The 23,108-nt window shown below is 43.5% G+C and overlaps 1 protein-coding gene across 1 annotated transcript in view; it reads right to left on the bottom strand.

The window, feature by feature from the left end:
* The window catches only part of LOC139276790 (protein bassoon-like), a 646,194-nt gene that overhangs the window by 74,821 nt on the left and 548,265 nt on the right, over nt 1-23,108 (bottom strand). The window contains exon 6 of the mRNA XM_070894795.1: nt 16,479-23,080. Within this exon, the coding sequence (XP_070750896.1) occupies nt 16,479-23,080 (6,602 nt within the window). The remainder of the gene's footprint in view (nt 1-16,478; nt 23,081-23,108) is intronic.

Below are 23,108 nucleotides of genomic sequence, written 5' to 3'. Positions count from 1 at the left end.
GTTGGCTTATATATATATTTATGACTTTACCTCTGTGACTATGTTAGGCCATTGCTTAACTAGTGTTTGGGCCAGCTCTCCCAACTTGGGCACCAGATGTTAATGAGGAGGACTTTGTAGGGTCGAATAGGCTGGGACTCTGAGTCTTGTCCTGATTAGATGCCTGGGTCTGTGTTTATACTGCTGAGAAGAAGCTTATGGGCAATTGCTTTGGAATATTCATTAGATTTACACAAAGAAGGAGTATCTGACAATTTGGAAAGATAGACAAGAAGGGAAAGGAGGTGGGGTAGCTCTGTTAACAAAGGATGATATCAGGGCAGTTGTGAGAGACGATATTGGCTCTAATGAACAAAATGTTGAATCATTGTGGGTGGGGATTAGAGATAGTAAGGGGAAAAAGTCACTGGTGGATGTAGTTTATAGGCCCCCAAATAATAACTTCACGATGGGGCGGACAATAATCAAGGGAATAATGGAGGCATGTGAAAAAGGAACGGCAGTAATCATGGGGGATTTTAACCTACATATCGATTGGTCAAATCAAATCGCACGGGGTAGCCTTGAGGAGGAATTCATAGAATGCATACGGGATTGTTTCTTAGAACAGTATGTTACAGAACCTACAAGGGAGCAAGCTATCTTAGATCTGGTCCTGTGTAATGAGACAGGAATAATAAACGATCTCCTAGTAAAAGATCCTCTCGGAATGAGTGATCACAGTATGGTTGAATTTGTAATACAGATTGAGGGTGAGGAAGTAGTGTCTCAAACGAGCATACTATGCTTAAACAAAGGGGACTACAATGGGATGAGGGCAGAGTTGGCTAAAGTAGACTGGGAACACAGACTAAACGGTGGCACAATTGAGGAACACTGGAGGACTTTTAAGGAGCTCTTTCATAGTGCTCAACAAAAATATATTCCAGTGAAAAAGGGCAGTAAGAGAAGGGATAACCAGCCGTGGATAAACAAGGAAATAAAGGAGAGTATCAAATTAAAAACCAATGCGTATAAGGTGGCCAAGCTTAGTGGGAAACTAGAAGATTGGGAACATTTTAAACGACAGCAAAGAATGACTAAGAAAGCAATAAAGAAAGGAAAGATAGATTACGAAAGTAAACTTGCGCAAAACATAAAAACAGATAGTAAAAGCTTTTACCGATATATAAAACGGAAAAGAGTGATTGAAGTAAATGTTGGTCCCTTAGAAGATGAGAAGGGGGATTTAATAATGGGAAATGTGGAAATGGCTGAGACCTTAAACAATTATTTTGCTTCGGTCTTCACAATGGAAGACACAAAATCCATGCCAAAAATTGCTGGTCACGGGAATGTGGGAAGGGAGGACCTTGAGACAATCACTATCACTAAGGGGGTAGTGCTGGACAGGATAATGGGACTGAAGGCAGACAAGTCTCCTGGTCCTGATGAAATACATCCCAGGGTATTAAAAGAGATGGCGGATTTTAGAGCAGATGCATTCGTTATAATCTACCAAAATTCTCTGGACTCTGGGGAGGTACCAGCGGATTGGAAAGCAGCTAATGTAACGCCTCTGTTTAAAAATGGGGGCAGACAAAAGGCAGGTAACTATAGGCCGGTTAGTTTAACATTTGTAGTGGGGAAAATGCTTGAAGCTATCATTAAGGAAGAAATAGCGGGACATCTAGATAGGAATAGTGCAATCAAGCAGACGCAACATGGATTCATGAAGGGGAAATCATGTTTAACTAATTTACTGGAATTCTTTGAGGATATAACGAGCATGGTGGATAGAGGTGTACCGATGGATGTGGTGTATTTAGATTTCCAAAAGGCATTCGATAAGGTGCCAAACAAAAGGTTACTGCAGAAGATAAAGGTACGAGGAAATGTATTAGCATGGATCGAGAATTGGCTGGCTAACAGAAAGCAGAGAGTCGGGATAAATGGGTCCTTTTCAGGTTGGAAATCGGTGGTTAGTGGTGTGCCACAGGGATTGGTGCTGGGACCACAACTGTTTACAATATACATAGATGACCTGGAAGAGGGGACAGAGTGTAGTGTAACAAAATTTGCAGATGACACAAAGATTAGTGGGAAAGCGGGTTGTGTAGAGGACACAGAGAGGCTGCAAAGAGATTTAGATAGGTTAAGTGAATGGGTTAAGGTTTGGCAGATGGAATACAATGTTGGAAAATGTGAGGTCATCCACCTTGGAAAAAAAAACAGTAAAAGGGAATATTATTTGAATGTGGAGAAATTACAACATGCTGCGGTGCAGAGGGACCTGGGGGTCCTTGTGCATGAATCCCAAAAAGTTAGTTTGCAGGTGCAGCAGGTAATCAGGAAGGCGAATAGAATGTTGGCCTTCATTGCGAGAGGGATGGAGTACAAAAGCAGGGAGGTCCTGCTGCAACTGTACAGGGTATCGGTGAGGCCGCATCTGGAGTACTGCGTGCAGTTTTGGTCACCTTACTTAAGGAAGGATATACTAGCTTTGGAGGGAGTAGAGAGACCATTCACTAGGCTGATTCCAGAGATGAGGGGATTACCTTATGATGATAGATTGAGTAGACTGGATCTTTACTTGTTGGAGTTCAGAAGGATGAGGGGTGATCTTATGGAAACATTTAAAATAATGAAAGGGATAGACAAGATAGAGGCAGAGAGGTTGTTTCCACTGGTCGGGGAGACTAGAACTAGGGGGCACAGCCTCAAAATACGGGGGAGCCAATTTAAAACCGAGTTGAGAAGGATTTTCTTCTCCCAGAGGGTTGTGAATCTGTGGAATTCTCTGCCCAAGGAAGCAGTTGAGGCTAGCTCATTGAATGCATTCAAATCACAGATAGATAGATTTTTAACCAATAAGGGAATTGAGGGTTATGGGGAGCGGGCGGGTAAGTGGAGCTGAGTCCACGGCCAGATCAGCCATGATCTTGTTGAATGGCGGAGCAGGCTCGAGGGGCTAGATGGCCTATTCCTGTTCCTAATTCTTATGTTCTTATGTAAATAGGAAACAACATCCACAGTAGATGAAGTAATAGACAAGGTATTGACTAGGAGGGCTGTCCTATTTGAAATTAATGCTCAGCTTCCCAGCATTCACATGGGAGGACAGCCTGGCTGGGGCTACTTTGGGACTGAATGCAATCTCTGTAACTAGAAGGACTGTGCTATGTGTGAAAATATTTTTAAGATGGGACGAGATCAACCACAAGCAAGCTCAGTCTCAAGGCACCTTAATGGTGCAGTTCAGCATCCTAATTTGACGGAAACCAAGATGGCGGTGCTGTTCTCTTTGGGAAGGAGAGGAGTGAACAGTAGAATCTGAATGAGCTTCACACTTCTTATTCTGATAAACTAGGAACATCTGGAATTCAGCAACCATCTACAGGATACACAGCAATGCCATCCTCAAACAGAAAGCACCCCAGCTGCAGCCACTGGCATGAAAACTGAGACACTTACACCAACATAAGTAAGCACCAAATTACAATCCACCTGGTACTCAAGAGATAGAAGTCAAGTGGATTGGCCAATGCATGGTCAGTTGCATCAAAAGGGGCTCTGTTGCCAAGGATGGATCAGGTTGCCAGAGGGCCCAATCAAAGGGCAAGGACTGAAGCAACACCAGAAGGTGCACCAGCTGATGGATGAGAGGTTGTGGAGGATCGAAGATTTACTGGACAACCGGATGGCTGCACTGCTCTATACGATGGAGGAAACAACCCGCGATGTAATGGCTACCACTGAATCTTTGGTAAAGAACTGATTTAGATACATATGGACATCTATTCAAAGCATTCTGCCTGTGGCTTTATCTATCTTTTAGTTGACTCCAAAAACCACTCTACAGTCAGGTCTCCAGATTTTGGTGAAAGGATGCAATCAACTATGAGAGATTAGTTTTTAGATCTCGGAGAGCAAGCGCATACCAACATCAATGAAGGGGACGTAGGGCGTATAGTTGCCTCATGCCTCAATGCAATAAAACTGATTTGCTGTGAGACTGAATGTTACACAGTAGATTTGTGAAGTAGCCCATTTCATTACTTTAGAAGTACATGGAAAAATCAATGAATGCCCCAGCCATGTTTGAAAGGCAGTAATCTCAAAAAGAGGGATTAGGTGACATTATAACTTGCAGAATAAAACGCAAACCATTTACAAGTTGTACCTAATGAGATTATTATTATAAATAAAAGATACAGATATTTATATTATAAATAAAAGAAAAGAAGCAGTTTTCATCCTTTTTATCCATCTACTGAGCATTACAACACTTGAACCGGAGGGGGACCAGTGTCCAAGCGGAAAGGATAAATCCAGCTGTTCGTAGGGCTTTAAACGAGTAAGAAGGGGGAAGGCATCTGCTGAAAATGACATAACTCTGACAAAAAAAGAATTAAGAGATGAGAGTAAACGTCAAACTAAGGTAAGGAACAAGGGTAACAAATTGTTCGGGAACAAATACAACAGAATATAAAACAGAAGTATAAAAGGACTGTTAAAAATGAAGTAAAAGGAACAACTACACTGCCTGTACAGAAATGTTTACTGCATCCAAAATAAAATGGGGGAACTGGAGGCAATAATCCATAGCGAGGACCCAGTAGGAATAACTGAAATATGGCGACATAAAGAACAGGATTGGCAACTAAATATTCTAAATATTGCAGGTTATGACACAATCAGAAAGAATAGAGAAGGAAGAAGGGAGTAACTAACAGAAGGTAAGAAACAGAATGCATATGGATTGAAATAAAAAAATGGACCTATTACGCGAACAGGGGTATACTACAGACTACCTAATAGTGGAAAGGAAGTAGGGGAAAAAATATGTAAGCAAATATGTGAAATTGGTAAAGGACATAGGGCTAGAATTTCCACTGCATCGCTGCCTGGTTTCTCGGCGGTATTGGTTGTTTTGGCCGAAAACCTGGTTGGCGAAAATGTCCATGAGTTCCGCCAGCGGTTTCGAAATACCGCTGGGGAGCGGACCGGCGACGTGTGCATAGATTACCATCGCTCAATTTTTGTCTCAGCGGTGACCCGTAGGTAAGTTGGAAAAAAAACGCCCACGAGAAGCAGCGGGAGCTGGGCAGTGCTGGACAGTTGGTAAGTAGCCCCGCTAAAAAAGATAAATTAATGGATTTTTAATAATTATTTTAAAATTCTTAGTGATTAAGGTGAAAATGGTTCTGAGAATACTTTCTGATTGATTATTTTATGTTTTTTGAAACATTTTTTTGTGTTTTTCTCCTCCTAGGCCCAACCCGCAGCCTTGGTGTAAATTTGAGTAATTACTGCCCATTTTTTTAAGAACAACCCAATCAGCCCAAGATTCCATTTTCCGCCGAGAATCAGGGTGTAAGGTCCATTTTTTTTTGCCGGGCAGATTTTTTTCTTTTTTTAATGGAATTTTTCGCTGGCGGTAATTTGAAAATCTTAGTGGTATTTTGGGCGGCAATCCGGCGCTGGTGGATTTTTGGGAAAATCTAGCCCTTAGAATAATAAGCCTAGGAGATTTTAACGATCCCCAAATAAACTGGCAAGTTGCTATTTCGTTTGGATGAGTACTGAAAGCTTCAGTAGCAGACCGTTGCACGAGACAGTGTCGTATGCTGATGACAAGTCTATGAAGGCAGTTCCAGTCACCAGCTCCTCTGGAACCCTGCCTCAATGTTGGTAGTGAGTGCAAGGGCCTGGTCAGAGCAGTTTCTTCCCTCTCTGAAGCGCCCGGCTCATGTAGAAGGGTGACTTCTAAAGCTGCGTTTATCCGGTTAAGGACAAGCCGTCTGACCACCTTGTAGACCATAGACAGAAGGGCAATGGGACGGTAGTTTTTCGGATCGTTGGCTGGTTTTCCCGGCATTAGGTTGGCAACTACTTTGGAATGGCACCAAACTTCTGGGATTAGATGTCAGAGGCGAGTTTGGCAAGCCACATCTGTCCAACTGGCAAGAAGAGGCAGCAAAAGGTGTACAGGGAATGGAGTTTTTACAATGTCTGCAAGACTTTTGCCTTACCCAGTATATAAAAAACACAACAAGAGAGAAAACTGCTGGATCTAGGGAAATGAACCAGAACAAATAAGTGAAGTAAATGTAGGGGACATCTGGGCAATAGCAATCACAACATAATAAGGTTTAAGATAAGGGTTGAGATGGACATAAGTAAGACAAAGATCAAACTAATAAATTGGAAAAAAGCTAACTTTATGGGGATGAGAATGGAACGAGAGAAAATAAACTGGAAAAAACTTACTGACTGTTTAGAACAGCAGTGGATAACATTTAAAATGGCAATCAATAGAGGCTCGGAGAAATATATCCCACTAAGAAGCAAGAACAAACTAGCCAGTTATGACACACCATAATGAATAAATAAATGAGGGTAAAATTGAAACTAAAGAAAAAGGTGTATATATATGTGGACTTGTATTTACGCTGTACATCCAACAGAGGGCTCAACCCCTGGAGTCCCAAGGGATCCCGTAATCCCTTGGGAGCACAGGTATTTAAGAAGGCTTCACAGGTTGGAGAGGCAATCTGGAGACCTGCAATAAAAGACTAAGGTCACACTTTACTTTGAGCTCACAGTGTTCAGTCTGACTCTTTCTCCATACACAACAACTGGCGACAAGATACAGATAGCGAACCCAAAGATGCAGAGAACAGTGGGCATCCTGGAGAAATTTTTGGAGGGAGATGATTGACAAACTTTTGTGGAGCGACTTGACCAATACTTCGTGGCCAACGAGCTAGATGGGGAAGAGAGCACTGCCAAATGTAGAGCGATCCTCCTCACCATCTGTGGGGCACCAACGTATGGCCTCATGAAGAATCTGTTCACTCCAGTGAAATCCACGGAGAAATCGTACAATGGTTTGTGCACACTGGTCCGAGAGCACTTGAACCGAAGGAAAGCGTTCTGATGGCGAGGGACCGGTTCTACACCTACAAAAGGTCTGAAGGCCAGGAAGTGGCGAGTTATGTGGCCAAGCTGTGACGCCTTGCAGGACATTGCGAATTTGGAGGACATTTGGAGCACATGCTCAGAGACTTTTTTGTACTTGGCATTGGCCACAAAACTATACTTCGCAAGCTTTTGACTGTACAGACCCCAACCTTGAGAAAGGCCATAGCGATAGCCCAGGCGTTCATTGCCACCAGTGACAATACTAAGCAAATCTCTCAGCACACAAGTGCTGCTACAAGTACTGTGAACAAAGTGATGTTGTTTTTGAATCGTAACGTAGAGAGCAGATCACACATACCTGCAGCTACACGTCCGCAGATGTCTCAGAGTTCACCATCAAGGGTGATGAATGCAAGGCCATTAACACCTTGTTGGCGCTGCGGGGGTGATCATTTTTTGCCATTCATGCCGATTCAAAGAATACGTTTGCAAGGGCTGTGGAACAATGGGACATCTCCAAGTGTGCAGGCGAGCTGCTAAGCCTGTTAAACCTGCAAACCACCACGTTGCAGAGGAGGACAGATCCACGGAGGATCACTATGAACCAGAGCCTCACATAGAGGCAGAGGTACATGGGGTGCACACATTCACCATGAATTGTCCCCCGATAATGCTGAATGTTGAACTGAATGGACTCCCAGTGTCAATGGATCTGGACACGGGCGCGAGCCAGTCCATCGTGGGCAAAAAGACTTTCGAAAGGTTGTGGTGCAACATGGCCTCAAGGCCAGTCTTAACTCCAGTTCGCACGAGACTAAGAACTTACACTAAAGAACTGATTCCTGTAATCGGCAGTGCCACCGTAAAGGTCTCCTACGATGGACGGTGCACAAGCTACCACTCAGAGTGGTACCGGGCGATGGTCCCATGCTGCTTGGCAGGAGCTGGCTGGGAAAGATACGCTGGAACTGGGACGACGTCCGAGCGCTATCCCCCGCTGATGACACTTCATGTGCCCAGGTCTTAAACAAATTTCCTTCGCTGTTCGAACCAGGCATCGAGAAATTTCAAGGAGCAAAAGTGCAAATCCACCTAATTCCGGGGGCACGACCCATCCATCACAAGGCGAGAGCAGTACCGTACATGATGAGAGAAAGGGTAGAGATCGAGCTAGACCGGCTGCAACGAGAGGGCATCATTTCACCGATCCGAGTTCAGCGAGTGGGCCAGTCCTATTGTCCCAGTCCTCAAGGGAGACTGCACCGTCAGAATCTGTGGCGGTTACAAAGTAACTATCAATCATTTCTCCCTGCAGGACGAATACCCACTACCAAAAGCCGACGACCTCTTTGCAATGTTGGCGGGAGGACATTCACGAAGCTGTATCTGACTTCAGCCTATATGACACAGGAAATGGAGGAATCATCGAAGGCCCTCACCTGTGTCAACACAGACAAGGGTCTTTTTGTTTATAACAGATGTCCGTTTGGAATCCGATCAGCGGCTGCAATATTCCAGAGAAACATGTAAAGTTTACTGAAGTCGGTCCCGCATACTGCGGTCTTCCAGGACGACATCTTGGTCACAGGTCAGAACACAGTCGAGCACCTGCAGAACCTGGAGAAGGTTCATAGTCGACTCAACCGCGTGGGGCTCAGGTTAAAACGCTCGAAGTGCGTTTTCCTGGCGCCTGAAGTGGAGTTCCTGTGAAGGAGGATTGAGGTGGATGGCATCAGGCCCACCAATACGAAGATGGAGGCAATCAAAAACGCACTGAGGCCACAGAACGTGACGGAGCTACGGTCGTTTCTGGGACTCTTGAACTACTTTGGTAACTTCTTACTGGGTCTCAGCACCCTGCTAGAACCACTACATGTCTTACTACGTAAAGGGGACGAATGGGTTTGGGGTAAAAGCCAAGAAAATGCCTTTGTAAAAGCAAGAAAATTGTTATGCTCGAACAAATTGCTTGTGTTGTATGATCTATGTAAGCGTTTGGTACTAGCATGTGATGCGTCATCATATCGCGTCGGGAGCGTATTGCAACAAGCTAACGATTTCGGGAAACTGCAACCGGTTGCCTATGCATCTAGGAGTCTGTCTAAGGCCTAGAGAGCCTACAGCATGATTGAAAAAGCGTTAGCATGTGTCTATGGAGTAAAGAAAATGCATCAATACCTGTTTGGGCTAAAATTCGAAGTGGAAACTGACCATAAGCCACTTATATCCCTGTTCTCCGAGAGTAAAGGGATAAATACCAATGCATCGGCCCGCATCTAGAGATGGGCGCTCACGTTGTCCGCATACAACTACGCCATCCGCCACAGGACAGACACAGAAAGCTGCACCGATGCTCTCAGTAGGCTGCCATTGCCCACCACAGGGGTGGAAATGGAGCAGCCCACAGATCTAGCCATGGTTATGGAAGCATTTGAGAGTGAGCAATCACCCGTCACTGCCTGGCAGATCAAAACCTGGACAAGCCAGAACCACTTATTGGCCCCAAGTTTCCACACACGGCAAAACAGGCGCCCCTCCGAGCTGTTTTTTGCGCCGAAAACGATGCCTGAAAAAAACCGCGCTATTCTCGAGCGCTTTGCAGCTCGATGTCTGCTTGGCGCGGCGCACAGGGGGCGAAGCCTACCACTCGCGCCGATTTTGTAAGTAGGAGGGGGCGGGTACAATTTAAATGAGTTTTTTTCGTGCCGGCAACCCTGCGTGTGCGCGTTGGAGCGTTCGCGCACGCGCAGTCTGAAGTAAACATTGGCACTCGGCCAGTTTAAAAAGTGCTGCAGAAAAAGTGAAAATTTGTTTATTGAACCCTTGCAAAGGCTTGCATTTTAATTTTCTTGATATTTCTGTGTGTGAGGGTGAGGGAGTGCATTCTGTAATTAAAGATAGACTGTGATAAACGGGACACATGCACTTGTTTGAGACTATTCAAATTCTTTGTAGTTGTTCAATTTTTAACATTTTTTAATAAAACCACATTGCCCTTCCATGATCAGCACTGAGGCTTCTTGCAGCTTTCTCCCTCTGCCGTCCGTCGGGCCCGACGGCAAACGGCTGCCTCAAATAATGAGGCTTCCTGCAGCTTTCTCCCTCCCTCCCCCTGCCGTTGGTCGGTCCCGACGGCAAACCGCTGCCTGAAAGGCCTGCCTGAAGCACTTTCACACAGGTAGGAACATAAATTTTTATAAATTTTTATTCAGGTTGGATTTATTTGTATAATATTTGTATAAGTATAACTAAGGATTTATTGTAGAATTTAATGACTTCCCTTCCCCACCTCCCCCCCACCTCGTTCCCGACGCCTAATTTGTAACCTGCGCCTGATTTTTTAATGTGTAGACAAGGCTTTTTCAAGCCGACAAAAATCTTCACTTGCTCCATTCTAAGTTAGTTTGGAGTACGTTTTCACTGTGGAAACTTTCAAATCAGGCGTCAGTGGCTGGACACGCCCCCTTTTGAAAAAAAAATTCTGTTCAAAAGTGAAACTGTTCTACCTGACTAGAACTGCAGAAAACTTAAATGTGGAGAATTCCGATTTCTAAGATACTCCGTTCTCCACCAGTTGCTCCTAAAAATCAGGAGCAAATCATGTGGAAATTTGGGGCCATTATCTCTAGTCAAAAGCTGTGTGCTTCACGAGAGCTGGTCCACTGTCCAGTGGAAATGCAGAAAGAGATAAAGCCGTTCCAGTGGCGCAAAGATGAAATGTCTATACAGGCAGACTGCCTTCTGTGGGGCAAGTGGTCCCCAAGAAGGGCAGAGATACCTTCATCAATGACCTCCACAGTACCCACCCAGGCATCGTAATGATGAAAGCGATAGCCAGATCCCACGTGTGGTGGCCCGGTATCGATGCGGACTTAGAGTCCTGCGCTCACAGATGTAATACATGCTCGCAGTTAAGTAATGTACCCAGGGAGGCGCCGCTAAGTTTATGGTTTTGGCCCTCCAAATCGTGGTCTAGGGTACACGTCGACTATGCAGGCCCGTTCTTGGGTAAAATTTTCCTTGTGGTTGTAGACACGTACTCCAAGTGGATTGAATGTGAGATAATGTCAGCTAGCACATCCACTGCCACCACTGAAAGCCTGCGGGCCATGTTTGCCACACACGGCTTACCCGATGTCCTGGTGAGCAACAACGGGCCATGTTTTGCCAGTGCTGAGTTCAAAGAATTCATGACCCATAACGGGATCAAACATGTCACATCGGCCCTGTTTAAACCAGCGTCCAATGGTGAGGCAGAGCGAGTAGTGCAAACGATCAAGCAAGGCTTGAAGAGGGTAACTGAAGGTTCACTGCAGACTCGCCTATACCGAGTCCTGCTTAGCTACCGCACGAGACCACACTCACTCACTGGGATCCCACCTGCTGAACTGCTCATGAAAAGAGCACTTAAGACAAGGCTCTCATTAGTTCACCCTGATCTACATGAACAGGTAGAGAGCAGGCGGCTTCAACAAAGTGCATACCATGATAGCGCAAATGTGTCACGCGAGATTGAAGTCAATGATCCTGTATTTGTATTAAATTATGGACAAGGTCCCAAGTGGCTTCCCGGCACTGTCGTGGCCAAAGAGGGGAGCAGGGTGTTTCGGGTCAAACATTAAAATGTACTCATTCACCGGAAACACGTCGACCAAATCAAACTCAGATTCACGGACTACCCTGAGCAACCCACCTTGGACGCTACCTTTTTCGATCCCGCAATACACACACCAGTGGCAACTGACACCACGGTTGACCACGAAGCAGAACCCATCATCTACAGCAGCCCAGCAGGGCCCAACACATCAGGCAGCCCAGCAAGGCCAGCTGCATAGCAGCCCAGCGAAGGCCCAACAAATGATTCAACAACACCAGCTTTCACACCGAGACGATCAACCAGGGCAAGAAGGGCCCCAGATCGACTCACACTGTAAATAGTTACACTATTGACTTTGGGGAGGGAATGTTGTTATATATGTGGACTTGTATTTACTCTGTACAGCCACCAGAGGGCACATTCCCCGGAGTCCCAATGGATCTCATAATCCCTTAGGAGCACAGGTATTTAAGAAGGCTTCACAGGTTGGAGAGGCACTCTGGAGATCTGCAATAAAAGACTAAGGTCACACTTTACTTTGAGCTCACAGTGTTCCGCCTGACTCTTTCTCCATACACAACATTAAGTACATAAACAACAAAAGAGAGGATGAACAAGGAAGTACAAAATGGTTAGGAAAGAAGTCAAAAAACAATTAGGAAGGCAAGAAAAAACTACAAAATTAAATTGTTAAAGGAATACTAAAGAATTCTATAGACACATAAATAACAAAAGAAAAATCAGGAAAAGGATAGGACCACTAAAGGATACATATGATAAACTCACAGGTCATGACAGTGAAATGGTAGAAATATTAAATAATTACTTTGCCTTGGTATTTACCAGGGAAACGAATATGGTGGGCATGACATTTGAAGAAGAGATCAGAAAGGATATAAAGACATTTAAGTAGAAAGATAATTAATGAACAAATCAAATTATGAGAGGCTAAAACCCCTGATCCAGATGGATTTCATCCACGCATATTAAAAGAAGTTAGGAAAGAGATAGCAAGGGCACTATTTTATATATATATATATATATTAAAATTCATTAGAAAAGGGAATAGTGCCAGAGGACTGGAAGACAGGTAATGTGATTCCAATATATAAAAGGGGAGATAGAATAAGCCCAGGGAATGATATACCAATTAGCTTAATGTCAGTGATAGGAAAGATAATGGAATTCTTAATCAAAGATGTAACAGAAAAAAACATCTAAAAACTGAAAATATAAATAAAGAGTAGTCAGCACAGATTTCAAAAGGGAAGGTCATTCTTGACCAACTTTATTGAATTATTTGAAGTAACAGATAGGATAGATAGGGCAATGTAGCAGATGGAATATATTTGGATTTCCAAAAGCCTTCGCTAAGGTAAAGCATAGTAGCCTCATGGCTAAGGTGGAATCAGGGAACAAGTAGCAGAATGGTTATCAAGCTGGCTAAAAAAACAGAAAATAGAGAGTTGGGGTCAAAGGTAGTTATTCAGATTGGCAAATGGTAGGAAGTTGTGTTCCACAAGGATCAATGCTGGGACCACCATTGTTCACCATTTACATAAACGATTTAGACGCGGGAATCGGAAGTACAATTTCAAAATTTGCTGATGACACCAAATTGGGAGCTGTAGTTGATACAGAGGAGGACTGCGGTAAAATACAGGAAGACATTAATAAACTTGCAGAATGGGTGTGTAATTGGAAAAAGGTCTTTAATATAGATAAGTCTGAGCTAATATATTTTGGTATGAAGAATAAGGAGGCCGCATTCTCCTTGGAAAATAAATGTCTAAATGGGGTAGAGGAACAGAGGGATCTGGGTGTACAGATACACAAATCACTAAAAGTAGCGACCAAGTTTAACAAGGCCATAAAAAAAGCAAACAAATCACTTGGGTTAATTTCTAGAAGGATACAATTGAAAAGCAGGGAAGTTATGTTAAACTTGTATAGAAGGTTGGTTAGACCACACTTGGAGTAGTGTGTAAAATTCTGGTAGCCGCATTATAAAAAGGATACAGAGGCACTGGAGAAGGTGCAAAAAGGATGTACTAGAATGATACCAGAACTATCAGGACAGATTGAACAGGCTTGGGCTCTTTTCTCTAGAAAAGGGAAGACCGAGGGTGAACTGATAGAGGTCTTGTAGATTATAGAAAGCTTCAATAGGTCAAACATAGAGAAGATGCTTCCACTTTCAGGAGAGGCCAGAACTGGGGCCATAAATATAAGATACTCACTAATAAATCCAATAAGGAATTCAGGACAAACCTCTTTACCCAAAGAGTGGTTGGAATGTGGAATTCACTACTATAGGGAATAGTTGAGGCAAATAGCATAGATGCATTCAAGGGGAAGCTAGATAAGCGCATGAGAGAGAAAGCATCAGAAGGATATATTGATGGGGTTAGATGAAGAGGGGTGTGAAGAGGTTCGTGTGGAGCATAAACACTGGCATGGACCTGTTGGACGAATGGCCTGTTTCTGTGCTATAATACTTTGTAACACTCCAGGCAGTTGATGTCTGGTAGCATTTATACTGATAGAGTCACAGTTGTAATGTGATCACTATAAATTTATCGAGTGATAATCTGGCATTAATTACCAGGAAAGGCACAATCACCACCTGGCGTCACTAATATGTTCAACGTATGCTATATGTATTTCAATGTATTATCTCTATCTTCATCTAGCCTTAATTTTCTTTTTTCCCTCTTATCTTCCTCTATATTATAGGGATTTGTATTTTTCTACTCTATTTCTCTTTTCTTACCTCCTTTTGGTCCATGTCGCTTACCTTGATTTCAGTCCCTCGATCAAGTTCCTTTCCCTGATGTCCATTCTGTGCAATTCCTGATTTGGGAGGAGCTAATAATTCCAAGAGGGTGCGCAGTAACAAAGCTTTGGTATGAATATTAACTGAAATGCCTAATAAGTGACTGTAATTATCGAGGGAATGGTTGTGTGTCACACCGAAACATTATGAAGAACACTGCATATAGCAAGATAGATAGGTTTTCAACGAGTGGAGGCTTTCTCTTTAAGCAAAGAAAGCAAGCAACATCTATATATAAAGAACATTTTGCCATGCATTTGAAGAATATAGCTCTCTTACAGCCAGCAGAATTCAAAATGGGTTAATGATTGGAATTTCTCTGTTTATTGTGGTGTACTAGGTCAAAAGTACTGGATTAAAATGGATTCACAGCACATTTGCGACATTAAAGTGAAAAATTAGACAATGTTAGAGTAGCTTAAAACACAAAGCTGTTAGCAGATGGATGGCATTCATCAACATTGCAAGATATGGGCTCATAACTTACTGTAGATCAGTAACACTTTGAAATGTGATAATTTTGTCAAGAAAATAGCCATTACCTCTACTGCATAAATTCAATGCACCTGTTCAGTATGAATTGGGGATCGTATGTCACTCCCCGACCTAGAAAGCAAAAAGGCCAATGTTGGCCACGGGGAAATTCATTATAATAGTTGAGATAGACTTACCAGTGATTTTGCCTGCTTCAAACTGGTGAGAAATACCTGGCCTTCACTCAGTAATGTCTTCTGCCAGCATAGCTAATATCAAGAACTCGTTGTATGGACAGGCATAGACACAATCCCATCCCAATCTACTCTGCAGCACAGCAGAGTGGAGCACCCATCTACCAACCCATAAAACTGCCACTGCAGTTTAAAAGACAGAAAAGACAACAAAAAACAAACTCCTTTATCATCAGGAAACAAAGAAAAATAAATGAATAGACATCAACTCCTGGTGGAACTGTTGCATTTTCAACTCCTACTCTGATCTCAAGAGTCAACTGGGGTCTTTCATAAATCCAGAACCACAATTAAATCTTGCATTCTGGTCATACATTGATAGCAGGAGTCAAACCATTACTTAGATCTTACAATCATTTCTTACAATATTTTTGAAAAAAATAGCCACGAAAAGCAGTGGAATTGCTATTAGTTATTATTCATGTTAGTATTTGACTCCACAACTAAAGAAAGAAAGACTTGCATTTATATAGTACCTTTCACGACCACCAGACGTCTCAAAGCGCTTTACAGCCAATGAATGTACAATGTAGTCACTGTTGTAATGTGGGAAACACGGCAGCCAATTTCCACACAAGCAACTCCCACAAACAGCAATGTGGTAACTATTAACAATTCCCTTGTGATATCATTCAGAAATAACCAATCAAGTTAAGTGAATACCATTCTGCAATGGTGCTTTAATATGAAACACTGGTCTTTCTATAATTCAACAATTGTTGAACTTAGAAAGCCAATGGCATATTCCTGGTGTGTGCAAATTGTGGCCTGCAAGCCATGACTTTCTGGCCTTCTAAGCACTGGAAACCCAGTTTCTATTCAACCTTATATTTCTTACTCTTTGGTTTCTCCTGTTTAAATTTTACAGGCCTAGAGGTTTGGAAAAGGCAGGTCTCAATGTTGTGCCTAATCTTAATACAAGACCTGTTAGTATTAACAGCTTGAGACCTATCCAAATTAATGAGAACAATAATTTATACTTTATAGCCTGGCAGTTACTGCGGGTGACATTATCCAATATCAAACAGACTCTGTGTTTGCATCAAATTTCTCTCTCTGCTATTTTAACAGAGACATTAACTCATTTACCACAGATCAACACTTCCATTAAAATAACATAAAGGATTTTGATATAAGCATGCAAAGAGTGCAAATGAAAAAAATCACTTACTGTAAATTCCAGGCTCTTATGTACCACCCACCCACCACCCACCCCCCACCCCGATGCATTCCTTAGTGGCCTACAAAGCCAAAAGGTATACTCCAGGCATACTCAATATCCTGATCAGAAAGACACCAGGTCAGATACAATATGCACATTTTCTGTTGGTTAAAAATGTTTAGCAAGGTTGGATTTCCGTACCTCCAAACCCAGACTTTTTGTACTACCTCAATTCTTGCTCTTTCATACCTGACTGCTATGCAGACCCTGTTGATGATGAACAAAAAATCTAGGTTTTCCAGCATCCTCTGAGGTCGGGCTGACAGGCTTAGGGTCAGACATGGAGCGTTGCATCACTTTGATTGGCCGAGGCAGACCTTGCTGCCGTTTAGGTGACTCGGTGGTGAAATGTTTTTGTGGAGTAACGTGGGCTTTGTTTAACTTCTCACATGAAGTGAAAGATGAATCTAAAAGCCGGTGTGGGGAGAGCGGTGAGACAGGAGAGTATAAAACCTGTGGAGACTTAGGAGGCTGGCGAATCATTTGAGGCAAAGGTTCCGGTGGAAGGTGACATTGATATCCTATTTCCAATGGATCTGGTTTCTTTTTCTCAAACTTTGGGACGATCATAATTCCCTGCTGTCTGGTATTAGTTTGATCCAGTGGGCCAGATGTTACAATCTGTATGTTAGTGGTGTAGGGATTAATGGTGGTTGGAATTGCAAACTGAGGAACAACAATGCCCTGTGACTGTGCTTCTGGTTCTGTCTGGCAAGCAAGACTCTCTCCTTTGTGGGTCTTCTCAGAAGCAGATATGTATCTTACAATTTCCACTCGTGGGTCAGGTGTGATATGGATGGCAGGTGATGCTGGCCCTAGCTCATTTGGATCCGTTTGTACAGAGCAATCACTGACTGTTTGTATGGCAATACTGGAGGTCCCCTTTGGCGTTTCCCGTTTGTGTTCTGTGCTTGAATCTGAATGCTTTGAGAATCTGGTGCGGCGCCTACGAGTAGGCTGCTCCAATTCTTCATTGTCTTCATCATCGGTTTGTACACTGCAATCCACACTCCGCTTAGTTCTTCTCCGACGAGACATGTAGTAGCATTCTTCACCTTCCTCATCATCAGTCTGTACACTACAGTCTGCTATTTTCTTAACCACATATTGATCACGCAATGCTGTATCATCTCCCTCATAAGCATCCCTCAGTCTAGGCATTGAGTTTCGCTTCTTAATGCCCCTATTTTCCCAGTGTTCATCTGTTCGAAGAGACAGTTCAGATGTAGATCGATGAGGTGGTTCTATAAATCCTCTGTGATGTGGGGATAAATACGTTTCTTGGCCAGTTGTGGCAACAGGGGCACCTTCTATGTATGGCTGGTTCACAGGCCAGTATTGCCCATTTTGAGCTATAGTTCTTTGCATCTCAATAGCCATCTCTGACATAGTGTGTTGATTGATCCTACCTGAAGGATCACAAGCTGCAGGGAAAGTTACAGTATTTCTGACTTTCTGCTCTTCCAGCTGCTGGTGCAGTTGCTGTTGCAGCTGTTGAATCTGTTCCAGTTGCAGCCTTTGCTGTGCCAACTGCTCTCGCTGTAACACAAGCTGGGCCTGCCTCTCCTCCTGTTGCTGGTGTAAAACCTGCTGTTTGATGGTCTGCAGTTCCTGAAGCTCACGCTGCACTATGATTTGCTCACTCTCCCGATGGCGCTGTAGCTCTAGGCGCTGGCGCTCCAATTCTTCCTGTAGACGCTGATGCCTCAGCTTCTCCAGCTCCACGCGTTCCCGCTCAATAAGCAGAATATGATCTTGCTGTTGCTTTCGCTGATGCTCTTCCTCTTTTTCTTCCTGCTTTCTTCTACTGGCACCAGATCTTGCAGCATCACTCTGTTGGGCCTCTTGTTGCTGTTGCTGCAGTTGCAGCAGTTTCTGCAGTTGCTTTTGTAACTGCTGCTCTTTCTGCTGTTCAAGTTTCTGCTGCTGTTCAAGTTGTTGCTGCTGTTCAAGTTGCCGCTGCTGTTCAAGTTTCTGCTGCTGTTCAAGTTGCCGCTGCTGTTCAAGTTTCTGCTGCTGTTCAAGTTGCCGCTGCTGTTCAAGTTGCCGCTGCTGTTCAAGTTTCTGCTGCTGTTCAAGTTGCCGCTGCTGTTCAAGTTTCTGCTGCTGTTGTTCAAGTTGCTGCTGCTGTACGTGCTGCTGCTGCTGCTGTGGTACTTGCTGCTGCTGTTGTTGTACTTGCTGCTGCCGCTGCTGTTGTTCTTGCTGCTTTTGTAGTTGTTGCTGCTGCTGCTGGTGTTGCTGTAGTTGCTGCTGCTGCTGCTGTTGCTGTAGTTGCTGCTGCTGTAGTTGCTGCTGAAGCTGTAATTGTTGCTGGAGTTGTTGCTGTAATTGCTGGTGTTGCTGAAGTTGCTGTTGGAGTTGCTGCTGCTGCTGCATGATTCCAATATCTGGCTGTTGTTTCGGCTGATTAGCCTCAGGGATGAATTTCTGGACCACAGGAGCTGAAGCATTTTGTTGAGCAATACCACTTTGCTCCAGCCTCTGTACGTTCTGACTTGGTACAAGCTGAGTTGCATTCATACCTGCAGTTCTAATGTTACTTACGGGTGCAGCACCAGGCTTTCCTAGATATATAGGTGTTTCCCCTGCAGAAGCTGTAGGAACAGCTGTAAATCTGTTTGGAGGCAGATAACGGTACTGCCGAGGAGCTGTAGCAGGCATCCTTGGTGCAACTAGAGGAAGTCTGGTCAACCTGGCCAATGGCACAGCTGTGACATTACCAGGCAAATAGGGCCTGTAAACACCTCTCAACATTGGACGCAAGATAGAAGAGGGCTGTGTTGTAATAGGCAGAGTGGAAGCAATTGGGGTATTGATTGTTGAGTAAATCATGCCATCAGGTGCTCTCACAGAAGCAGTTGGAGGATACATGTGCCTTATAGCTCTCATGCGTACAGCATGTGGCATATTGCCAAAGCCATGTGCTGCAATACGACGTCGAGAGTCAGATAATGTTGGATTATACATCATATCTTGTTTTATTGGAGTAAGTCCTTGTTGGTTTGACATTATACTGTTTCTTACAAGTCCACTACAGTGTGCATTTGGCCCAGTTGGTCCATATTGCAGGGAATCTGAACTATTTGTGTATCGGTTTCCATAATGATCCATGGAATTTAGAGCTGCACACATCCTGCTGATTTCTCGAGCGGTGGTCGCACTATAGTGGGCCAAACTGGCCTCCTGAAACTTTGACAGATCCTCTCGCATAGAGTATGCATAATCAGAGTGAATATTAGACATTGAACTGTACCTTCTTATTGGTGTGGGTTGGCTGAAGATATCTGACTGTTGTCTGAGATCAGTGAAGGAGCCATATTGCATTCCAAGTCCCCAATCCCTCCCCTGATTAAAAGATAAACTGTAAGAATGTTTCATTGTACTCAGATCTACAGCTGCATCTCCTCCAGGTGGGTGATAAAGAGGTTCGTTCTTCATTAGATTGTAATTAATACTAGCTTCTAGCAGATTGGAGTCTGACATAGATGAATGCAGTCGCCCAGAAAATACCTGAGGATATATTTTGTCCTCGTCATACAAATTAGGACCATCCTTATAAGTAGCCACAGGTTCCTGAGTTCTGTTGTCATAGTACTGGTGAGCACTATTCCTGTCGGTGTGCTGTGGTTCAGTCATTGCTTGATCTGGGACTTGGGAGCCTGGATTAAATGACCCTGTGCAGCTACCAGCAAAAGGAAATTTATACACAACATCACAACAAACAGCCCTTTCTGGTTTTGCTCCTGTCAAATCCAAAGCATTTGAAGGAGGATCTTGTTTAATCAGCTTTGTGACAGTACCAGCCGTTGTGTTGTCTAGTTGCACCATCATATTGTGTGCTTTCACTCCAAGTATGTTTGCTGGAGGAACAGATGGCTTTAATTCCAATGATGCTTCTCTGTGTACCTGTGAGGCGATAAAGCCACTGTCTTGAGGTACTGACCTAGGAAGGGCACTAACACTAATGGCATTATTGATGTTGCTCTGATTCACTAAAATGTCTACCTTACGCACTGGAGCCATTTGGTTAGCTAAGTTAAATCTAGCAAAATGTGGTTGCATTTGACTAGTATTTGATTTTGTTATGACAGCTGCCATATCAATATTGTTTCCACTTTCTGTTGCAGTAGGGGGTTGGACTATTGATTCATGCTGTTTAGTTTGCGTGAGACAGATTGCTGTTGCTGTGCCATGACCAAGGTCCATACGATTCTGGAAAGGATCTCCATATATCTTTGGTACTTTGGCCTGGGACATTAGCATGGATGATGTTATTGTTACGCCCATAGTCGTAGCAGCAGTTGTGTTTATGTGTGGATGTTCCTGCACATTAAGATTCATGATTAATGGTTGCACAGTAGTGGACTGACGACAAGGAATCTGGTCTGATTCAAGTGAATATTTTCTACTTTCTGTAGCTAAAGATGTCAAATCCATTCCATGATCCGTTATGATGACAGGAGGTGATTTAGTAACTGTTCGGAGATCTACTACAGAGCTGCATGTCCTTGACACTTCCACTGAGTTTACATTTGAATTCTGGTATATCAATGATGCTTTGTTTAAAGAGTTATTTTCTAAAGGAACTACATCTTGACCAAGCACAGAAGAAGTTGTGACAATTGTTGAAGCTATCTCGCCTCTCTGTGTTAGTTGAATCATTGATACTCTATCAGTCTGCGATGAAGCCTTAGTGTACATGGACTGCAGCTGCATCTGCTGTTGTGATGAAGCAGTCATTGCCTGAGTCCAACCATGCAAGGTTTGTTGTCGATTCAACCGAGTTGGTGAAGAGTTTGGTGATGTAGATGAATTGACAGTCAAAGGCTGGGCCAAGGATGAAACATTTGATGCCAGAGTAATGACCATGAATGTGGAGTCAGGAGAAGATACTTGCCTGGTGAGGCGAGGTGATCTGATTGAAGTCTGAGTACCTTGAGCCATCACTGTGGAGGTTGATGAGGGCATGGTCACATTGGAAGGCGAGATAACTCTGGTATTAGAAGTCTGTGTTGAAAATTCTGTAGTGGATTTACTACCAGACATAGGACTTGTTGACATGTTTGTTCTGGATACTGCTCTCTGTGAAGGAGATGGGGAAAGAGGCTCCTCAGGGCTGGAACTTTTGAAAAAGCTCCCAGCTGTTTGTGTGGATATCCCATCAGGGTTTGATGACCCATATGATTCAATTAATTTCTTACTTCCAGAGATATTATTTTGAGAGCTATATGGTGTTGATAGTCCAGGATCTGATGGTCTTGCTTGAGTGTATCCTATACTTCGATCTATAGGAGTAGATCTTCCAGAAGTAGAGGACTGATCTACTATTGCAGTGGCCACAGTCACAGCTGATCTTTTGTTGTATGTTGTATAAGAGGCTGTAGCAATATGTGAAGTGTTAACATTTGTTCCAATAGGTGTTGCAGCCTGGCTTTGGTCCTGCATATCTCTAGTGAAATATTGGGTTACCCTAACATCAGGGATGCCTCTATTGGTGTTAGATGAAATAAAAGATACTGGTGCAGCCAACTGGGTGGGGCTTGTTCCAGGTGTAAGAAGTGCATCAGTTTGCCTCGCTAGTTCAGTATAAGCACTTTGTGCATCGAGAAGCTTCTTTTCCTGAAAAGTTCGCTCAAGATTTTGTAATTGGATGTTTTGTTGCTGCAGGCGGAGGTCAAGTGATGGGGAATGGGACAATTTGGGAATGTGTGCAGTAGTCTTCAACGTGTCCTCATATGCTTCTGATTTCTGCAGCTCACTTTGTAAGCTTGTCTTGGATAATGCTATCTCACTGTTTGAGTAACTGTAGTCATCTGAAGATTGGTATTTGTAATTACTCTGCATGCAATCATCTGGCTGATAAGTCATGTTCTGTGTTGGCTGCTGTGTCTTTAGCATTTCAGCTTTTCTCATCATTTCCTCATATGCTTCTTCTGCACTCTTCAATGGTTTTTGATTTACTGAAGAATTAGTTGATTTTTCAGTTGGAGAATACAAGGACATAAATGATGGGAGGTTGTACTCACTACCTGACTTGTACAATCTGCAAGTTGTAATTTCAAAACCTTCAGCTTCAGAATCTATAGTCGGTGAATACTCAGAGCAGGATGAGCGATGGAGTTCTTCCATTTCTGCAGCTTGACGTAACTCCTCTGTGGGAGAAGCATCCTCAATGGGAGAAAGGTTGCTTGGTGGTGTTTTGGATCGTTCACGTCTTCTCTGCGCCCTTAACTCTTCTTTGTCCCTTTTTGCTTTTCTTGCCGTGCTTCGAATACGGTGCTGTTCAACTTCACGCATCTTCTCCTGTTCTCGAAGAAGCTCTTCTTCTTCTCGCAGCTCCTCTTCCTCAGAAGAGTCCTCAATAGTTGGCAACAGAGGACCATGTGAACGATGTCTTGCCTTTCTCTGCTGCTTAACTTCTTCAAGTCTGTGTCTTCGACTTGGACTACTGTCACTGTCTTCTTCCAATGAAGAGACAGAAGTTGGCGAGGTGCCGGATGAAAAAGTAGGTGTTGAGGCTGGCAATGTAGATGAGTATTCACCCTTTGATTTTTCATCTGGTGACCCTGTCAAACTTTCCATCTCAAGTTCAGGTTCTCTGTCAATATTGAGATCTGTTTCACTACTAACTTCGGCACCTCTGTTGGTATAAGTATTTGTGGTGTTCAAGTCAATAGTCTTGAAGCGTCGCAGCCCAACTGGCTCTCCCACTGAGTCCTCTTCTACATGATTTATGGATTCTGTGTATGTACCATCGTGCTCCTTCTGTTCTTGCCATGATTGGCTTTCTTCCTGTCCATAATTTTCCAATGTAGT

This window comes from Pristiophorus japonicus, chromosome 12 (genome assembly GCF_044704955.1).
Source record: "Pristiophorus japonicus isolate sPriJap1 chromosome 12, sPriJap1.hap1, whole genome shotgun sequence".
In the NCBI taxonomy this organism is placed as follows: domain Eukaryota; kingdom Metazoa; phylum Chordata; class Chondrichthyes; family Pristiophoridae; genus Pristiophorus; species Pristiophorus japonicus.
Note: the sequence above shows the minus strand (reverse complement) of the source record. Positions and strands in the feature narration are given on the sequence as shown.